The sequence below is a fragment of the Malaya genurostris genome, chromosome 3, assembly GCF_030247185.1.
Source record: "Malaya genurostris strain Urasoe2022 chromosome 3, Malgen_1.1, whole genome shotgun sequence".
In the NCBI taxonomy this organism is placed as follows: Eukaryota; Metazoa; Arthropoda; class Insecta; order Diptera; family Culicidae; genus Malaya; species Malaya genurostris.
Window position 1 is genome coordinate 286,142,259 of NC_080572.1, and position 8,891 is coordinate 286,151,149.

General features: G+C 37.3%; 1 protein-coding gene across 1 annotated transcript in view; it reads right to left on the bottom strand.

Annotated features, from left to right (window-relative positions):
- The window catches only part of LOC131436789 (uncharacterized), a 321,898-nt gene extending 313,703 nt beyond the window's left edge, over positions 1 to 8,195 (bottom strand). The window contains exon 1 of the mRNA XM_058605706.1: positions 7,162 to 8,195. Within this exon, the coding sequence (XP_058461689.1) occupies positions 7,162 to 7,213 (52 nt within the window). The 5' untranslated portion in view covers positions 7,214 to 8,195. The remainder of the gene's footprint in view (positions 1 to 7,161) is intronic.
- Positions 8,196 to 8,891: the final 696 nt, after the last annotated feature.

The following is an 8,891-nucleotide window of genomic DNA, read 5'->3' on the forward strand; positions in this document are numbered from 1 at the left end:
GTGAGATTATTTGACACATACACACACACACACACACACACACACACAGACATTGCTCAGCTCGATGAACTGAGTCGAATGGTATATGACACTTGGCCCTCCGGGCCAATTTTCACTGGTCGGTTTTTCAAGTGATTGCATAACCTTTCTATATGAGAAAGGCAAAAACCATCACAAATACATGCGTACAACACAAATGTATGTGGATAGCTTATTTTCGATACACTCCTTAGATTCCGAAAAACCGATGTTTGATGTCATTTCGAATTCCAAGATGGCGACTGTCGGCTTATCAAATTCCTTGAAAGCTCTTAACCTTGTTAATGGACCGGAAGCCGTCATTTTGGATTTTGGAAAGACCACAAACATTGTGTTTCGGAGTCTGCTAACTCGATTTAAGTACCTCCTGTTTAGTTAGTAAATCGAGGTTTCGTTGAACAGATTGATCTTAATTTTACAGATTTTTTTGATAAACTTGTGACCAAGATTCCGTACATACAAATTTCAGATTTTTGGCCAGAAATACACTGCCCATTCTCGCTTATCAGTTCCATATGGGTTCTGGTCACTTTTGGGTTAGCCCGACGGATAACGTCTATTTTTACCTTACTTTCAGAGATTAAAAAAATAATTTGGAGTTTGTTCAGCAAAATTAAAAAAAATAATCCCTCCAGAGACAAATGTTTTTAACCGGTTTTAGCATTAAACAATTTTGAGCACGGATCTGCTTGCTAGTAACTAACAAGCTAGCCATGCTTCGTTCGCATCCACTGCACAGTGGTCCGGAACGGAAAATTAGCGTGACAAAAAAATTTTCACTATTAAATAATAGTTTTTTGTAGTTAGTTACTCCACAAAGTTGTTTGTAATTAAATGGCGCTTCTTTTGATGAAAAATATTACTAGGGTGGTCCTCATTTAGATGGAAATCTGAAATCTAACTTTCCTCATTGAACTTAAAAATGATTTTGTTGTACAAGAAAGTTGTAGGAAATTTCATTTTGAGCAACTTTGCTGAAAAACGCACCTCTCTTGCTTTTCATTTGATCGAGTTACATTAATTTTCCCGAGTTAAAGTAGGGTGGCTCCTGAAAAATCACTTTTTTTCTAACTTTTTTGTGAAACGTTCTACAGAAAAGTTTTCTTCAGAAGAGTTGTTGTACTAATTATTGCGCAGAATTTTGCTAAAACAAGCTTTTTCATATGAGCTACCAGTAAAAAGCTATGATTATTTTTTCATCAAAAACTAGTCAAGCTTCAAATATTAATATTCATTAGATGCCAGATCGATAAAAATGTATCCTATGTGGTTCCTGAAAGGTCATAGTATAAATAAAAATTTAAGAGTAAATTAGAAGGGTGTTATTGTTTCAACTTATATAAATTAGTTTTAAAAATACCTTCAAAAAACTCAAAAAACATTGCATAACAGATCGGCTGAAAAGTTCGTATCGTTTCTATGAAAGGGCGCCACTAGAATTAAATCCATACCATTTTCAGTTAGTACCAACCTTCAAAAGATACGTGTATAAATTTGACAGCTATCTGATTATTAGTTTGTGAGATATTGCATTTTGAGTGAAGCTACTTTTGTTATTGTGAAAAAAAAATGGAAAAAAAGTAATTTCGTGTGTTGATGAAACACTACTTTTTGATGAAAAAAAGTGCCGCCGATACCAAAAAATGGCTTGATGAGTGTTATCCAGACTCTGCACCGGGCGAAGCAACAATTCGTAAGTGGTTTGCAAAATTTCGTACTGGTCATATGAGCACCGAAGACGATGAACGCAGTGGACGTCCAAAAGAGGCTGTTACCGATGAAAACGTGAAAAAAATCCTCAAAATGATTTTCAATGACCGTAAAGTAAAGTTGATCGAGATAGCTGACACTCTAAAGATATCAAAGGAACGTGTTGGACATATTATTCACGAATATTTGGATATGAGAAAGCTTTGTGCAAAATGGGTGCCGCGTGAGCTCACAATCGATCAAAAACAACAACGAACTGAATTGCTGAAATTGAACGAATTGGGCTTCGAATTGCTCCCTCATCCACCGTATTCTCCAGATTTGGCCCCAAGTGACTTTTTCCTGTTCTCAGACCTCAAGAGAATGCTCGCTGGTAAAAAATTTAGAAGCAATGAAGAGGTAATCGCTGAAACTGAGGCCTATTTTGAGGCAAAGGACAAATCGTACTACAAAAATGGTATCGAAAAGTTGGAAGATCGCTATAATCGCTGTATCGCCTCTGATGGCAATTATGTTGAATAATAAAAACGAGTTTTGGCAAAAAAATGTGTGTTTCTATTAAACGATACGAACTTTTCAGCCGAACTGTTAACTCTTAAACGCCTTAACGTATCAACATACTTTCTTCAGCAAAATCATAGTATCAAATTAGTTCTACAAGTGTTCCATACATTGTCCATTCGAGAAATGAGACACACAAAACAGTTAGAACAAAAAAAGTGATTTTTCAGGAGCCACCCTACTTTAAGTCGGGAAAATTGATGTAACTCGATCAAATGAAAAGCTAGATTTTTAGCAAAGTTGCTCAAAATATAAAAGGTCGTATAGTCCTACAAACTGCTATTGAATTATAGTCAAATCTAACTTCTGGTTCCGGAGTAACGGGGTAAAATTAAAAAAGTTCACTCGTTTTTCTCGGAGTCTACTGAAGCAAGTTTCGCATTCTAAGATTCACATGTAGGATATTATGGTTACATAGTCTACCATGAATTTAATCTGGATCTGACTACCGGTTACGGAGATATAAAGTGGAGAACTTTATTCAAAATAATGATACAGAGATCGAGAAACCCTACGGGACTGTGCTAATATAGTTCTAATAAGTATGTCCTGTTTATTGAAAAGCCATGGATTGACTTTGGCTACAGACGAGTTTCGCACCAAATCGCAATAGGTTTAAATGAAACTTTCACAGATTTTAATGAAACTTTCTGAACGTGTAGGCTTTGTCACAAAAAGCCACTTTGCATAACATGTTTTTCCAAAATTTAAATAACTGTCTTTTGAAAAGGGCCAATCTTTTTTTTTCATTTCTGTCCAAATTTATTGTCGAAAAATTACCAAACTGAAAATTCTGCCGTATGTTATATTGCGAGTTGCTCAATTTTAGTATCAGTGCTGGTGTTAAAAAAAAAACTTTTTTCCTTTAAAATGCCCATCTTGCTACATATGGAAGGTTGACCGGAAGCATTTAACTAATTTTGTGAATATCGCTAACACACAATTATTTTTAAGGATTTGTCATGTTTCAACAGTACCTATTTGAACAATAAAGTTTGGCCACTCTTCAAAAGAAAGACTAGCTTAATATTGGTAAAAGAAAGTATACAATTTTGTGACAAAGTCTATCTGTTTCATTCAAACCAGAGAAAGGTGCTGCCAAAATTTGTTCGAATTGGTACGAAATTCGTCTATATCGACCACCGTTTTTCGGTTCCGAAAATACCTTAAATAATAGTACAAAGCTTCAAAGCAAAGTTCAATTCGATTTTTCAGGCATAAAGGGTATACGAACTCAAATTGCATCACTTTCAAATGGTCGTAACTTTTTATTCATTAGGCACAAAGCTGGAAAATGGTAAAATAATAGGCATCTCGTGTTTTAAATCGATACTACGAACGATTAACTGATGACCGGAATGAAAAAAGTGACCAAAATAGATCTCCGTACAGGGTGCTCCATCTTTTATGTCGGTAAGTAAAAGCTGAATAACTTTCACATATAGCAACCGAGCGATTGTTTCAGATATGTTTTGGAAACGAAAATTCAGTAATAAATATGGTTAAAATGTATTGAGTGTCTTGGTTGAGTGTCATGAGTGTCTTTGTCCGTTGTCCACTTTTCTTTGTATTTTACTTCAACGAAAACGACCAGCAGCTGGATGACGCAATCGATCTTCTTTGAAGGGAAACTGTCGCTTCAATCGTCCCGCAATTGATTCAATACGAAACTGAATTCTTGATACTGGAACTGGAACTGGAACTGAGCTCTGGACCTGAACCAACCGGAATGATAGATTTACATTGTAGGAAAACTTCGCATAGTTGTTTGGGAATAGTTCTAAAAAGAACCGATTTATAACATTCAGAAACTGAACCTGAGTTCGAGAACCAAACAGGCTCAAAATTCAGTTGTAATTAAGCTCTAAAACTGGGTTTTCAATTTGAATTCCAATGCTGAATTTAGCCTCAAAATCCAGTTTCAGATTACATTTGAAGAAATTAATCCGAAATTCAGCTCCCGAATCCCGATCCAATATTCAGCAACTGAATACGATTTGCGCCCAAATGATAGCCCGACCTGAGCGTTCGAAGTTTTGTACCACACAAAAGGTCTGCTTTTATTGCTGATAACTCCCGATGTTCGAAGTCTAAACAAGTAAAACGAACTGACCCGGGTAGATGTGAATCTTGTCTTGACGCTTATGTGCAGTCTAAGGAATCAAAAACAACATCTGTTTAGCATCAAAATTAGTTATTATATCTTATTACACTATTGTTGAGTTATTCCAATTTCATTAAGTACAATTGATGCAGTAGTTCTATCTTTAAATAGAATACTATTGAATAAAGTTCATCAGAATCAGATAAGAGATATACTTATTATTCTATTCAGAATGCTAGAGTCTTCGATAAATATTTTGTTCTTGGTTTGATCTTACAATGACAGAATTTTATATTTTGTTGCCACTTTCTCATGCAGGCTTTGTTACAATTTTTGATATTTTAACTCTTATTTCAAACTAAATAATGTTAATTCTATCATCAAAATGTACAATTTTAATAATGAAATGGTAGGGAAGAGTCGGCAGCCTTGGGCAATTTTCCCCTTGACATTTTTTTGGCATTGAAAAAGCCTTACTTTTCACTATACGGGGTCGGGTGTAAATTAAAAATTTCAAAAATAGCCGCGTAACCTTTTTCTGTCATAATTTCGAACGTTAATAACTCAGTCATTTTTTGATGGATTGATAAAATTTAACAACCAATCGATTCGGAAACCATTAACTTAAAATTTCAATAGCATACTATTGAAAAAATGGTTACAATCGACCTATGTTTTCATCCACCAATCTCAGCTGTCTAAAATGATGCCATTCTCTCGTTCGGCTTTGAGTCATGCATAAAAACATCGCATTGTTCTGCGTAGCTACATAACATTTCTTTTCCTAGTTGATGCTTGTCTGTGAATGAAACAAGTAGCTCGTCTAGTGAGGTGATGACTGGATTGTCGCTTTTGAATTGTGTGTTGGTGCAATTTCCTCCGGTCTGCGGCACACCGTGTTCGCTTGAGTATCTTATATATCATTCAGCTATTGAAGAACTGAATCAGCGTGGTTACCGGTTGTTTTGAAATATCCCATGTATTTAGTAAATTCAATTATCAATCAATTATCAATTAATCAATTAATCATTTGCTTTGCGTCATACAAGCAGTGGTTTGTAGATGAACTTGCCACATTTAACTTGATTCGAAAAATTGCGTCGAGATTGTACTCGTGTGCAAACTGGAATCTTCATTTACAAGCGATACGGTGAGTTGCAAATGGATTCAGTTCGAAGTTGTATTAGGAAGATAATCATTAGAAACTTATTTTTCATTAAATATGGGTAAACACAATCAATTATCGCTTGGCATTAGCCCATAACTACTGTTATTGAACCAAACAATAGTCATGTAATCTAATTGAATGATTAGAAACTGATATGGTCTGATCAAGTAAAATCCAGATCGGTCAGAATCTCGGCTTACCGCCAGTCATATAATAATAACATCAAGTTACAATATGATCGAAATTGTGTAACTGTGCTGCATATCCAGTGGTTAATACTAAATTCAATACAAAAACTGTGGGAAGGATTAAAAAATCAATTATTACGAAAAAAAAATCATTTGTCAGCTTTATCGTACGATGACAGAGGTTTTGTTTAGATCGATGATGATGACCACACACTTAAAATAGATTCTCGAACTCGGCACTCGACTTCATTCACCTTCTCCAACCCTTGCTTTTGTATTCATTATTTCGTATTATAATGAAGTAAAATCTTTTTAGAGTCAAAATTACAATGGAAAAATGAAGTCTTAATAAAATTCATTCAATTTTTGTTCGATTTTATAAACAAAGATTCCAGCACCCCACAAGTGATGGCGCCACCAGTCTATTTTAAACGGTAATGTTTGATTTCAACCATCCCAAGTTATTTGAAATTGTGCAGACTCAGTTTGAAATGCAGACAAATCTCATTAGTTCAGCTGAGTTTCAGTATCCAAATTGGCTGCTTACTGGCGATAAAATGTCTACAGGCTAGCCAAGAACGGTGACTTTTTTCTTTTCTAAATACGTTGATATACGTTCACAACGGCGAATTTTGAACCGTAATATGACCGAGGAATGTAATTTAACATGAAACTTAATCTTCAGTTTCAACTCCCAAGATGAGAAACAATTCTGGAAATAAGTGATGCAAAATAGACTGACTCGACAATTCGCACTGCTACTGTCGTCTAATATACGCGGTTGTACCACAAGGAAGCAATATTGAGCGTTAATTATTTCTACTTTTCATCAAAGATTTTAAGAACCTCATATTGACTTTTTGATGAATGATGACACTACACTGAACTATCTCTACCAAAAGATTCATACCTTAATTCGATTTTTAGTACGAAAAATAAATGCTTGATAAGTGGTAAAATACGGTCATATGCAGTGTTTCCACTTTGTGTTTTCATCAATAGAATCTCTTCCAATTAGTGCACCACGATTAAGCTACCTAGAGAGGTTTAAAATTATCAGTAAACCCGTACAGGAAAGTTTGTTTTCCAATTGCCCCATAATTAACCTCACTGTCCCTTCTATCTCCATCATAGCATTTGAAGGGGGATGGAATATTACACAGGACAAAAAGTCACCTGATTATATAAATAATAAATTAGAAAAATGCATGAAATATATAAAAACAATTTTAAATAAAAATTCCGGACCAAGAAGATATCAACTGTTGGCCCTCAAGCAATTTGCGAAATGACTAGAACCAGTATCAGCTACAATTTTCCATAATTAATTTCCATTGCTATACATTGCAAAAGTATTCAGGACAAATAAGCAAACACCCGCACAAACTTACCCAGTCCGCAGAGCAGCAGAGTCGTTAACAGTATTCTAATTATCCTCGCCATCTCGTAGTTCGTTGATTAAATACGTTCCATCAGCCGGGTGGTACCTGCAGCTCAGTTCATCATTGGCATCAACCGTCCTGCATCAAAATCCCCCGGAGGCGATCCAATTCAAGCGGTGAAGGTTTTTATAAGCCTTAGAATTCTAGCACCACCAGAAACCAGAAACCACCACCAACACCACGAGCACCAGCACTGGCACAATATTTCACGTAAAACACAAGCTACTTTCGAAATTGAGATGAATCAACTTTTCACCGTATGCATCCAGCATCTGGGAGATTCGCTTTCGCTGTTAATTAAACATTTCTTCTCGTTTACCATCCCATTGTGAGTCAATTCTGTGTAAAACACTCAGTCGGTCGGTCGGAAAACTTTGCACACTCTATTTGTAATAGCAGGGAATAAATGCTCAGCCGTGATTTATCTCCCTAACATATCATTCCCAAAATTACATTCACTCTGTGCATACGTGAATCCAGTAAGTGGCACTTTAAGATATGCACCCGCAGCTTAGTAGCATTTGCTAATTAGTAACACTATCCATTCCTGCAGTAATCCAGTAAAGCTACACCGCTCCGGTCTAACCGGATGGTGGCAATTATCCTTTCAAGATCACGTCCCGCATGCGACTGACGGTCGAGTAATCCTTCTGCACTTTATTTATGTTTACGTTTTATTATTTATCACCATATGAGAAGCATTCGTTTTCCGTGTCACTTCCGTTTTACTCTTTCTCTCGGTTTTTTTTTTTTTTTTTTGCTCACAGATTTTCAAATGCCGACCAGCTTCAGCGTGAATCCTTTACCGATGAGAAAGCGGCACATGGGAAAAAAAACTCTTCAAAACAAATCCCTTCTTCGGTCACCCCCTTAAGCAAAACACCTCACAAATCTCTCCTTACAGGGATGTATTTTGGTTGCCCACGCTAGGGAAATCCGCGCGATATTTCCCGATCGGACCACAAACGACGACTGACGGCAAACTGATGCTGCTGAGCTCGTATAAACGCTGTGTCCGTTTTCCCATTCATGCAACCCGAAGCTCGCTCGTGAGATGGCGCCGTTCGCTTATTTCGGAAAGTGTAGGTACGCTTCGGGAGAGAGAGCGAGAAAAAGCAGTAGGTACTACCGCACTAAACGACCCCCAATGTGGAAGAGAAAGTGCTTACGGTTGATGTTGGTCATGTTAACCACCCAACGCCACCCACTCACCAACCGAATCGTGAGGAGGGTGAAAATGATCGATCGAACATGTCAAGACGCGAACCAGTTCGTGCTTTTGCTAGCAAGATTGGGTGCAAGTGAGGGTACAAGACGTTCCAGTGGTCAGTAGGGGAACTAGAATGACAGGTAGATTTAAGGGCACTCCGCATTCAGCCGATCCGAGCTCGCCGGCGTTGACTTTTTCTCTCTTCGGCTATGGCTGAGCACGGGCGTGCGCATGTATAGGTACGCCGGACCCGACACAGTTGCTACGGTGCGAAAAGCTCGGCGAGGAATATCGTTGCCAAAGATATGAATTTTATGTCGGGTCCGGCGTACTTATACATGCGCACGCCGGCAGCACAGTCATGACCGAAGAGCGAAAAAAGATCGGCGATGGAAATGTCGGCTGAATGCGGTTTGACCTTTAACGTTCGATCAGTGGTGGTAAATTGCGAACCAAACGCCGATGCTTC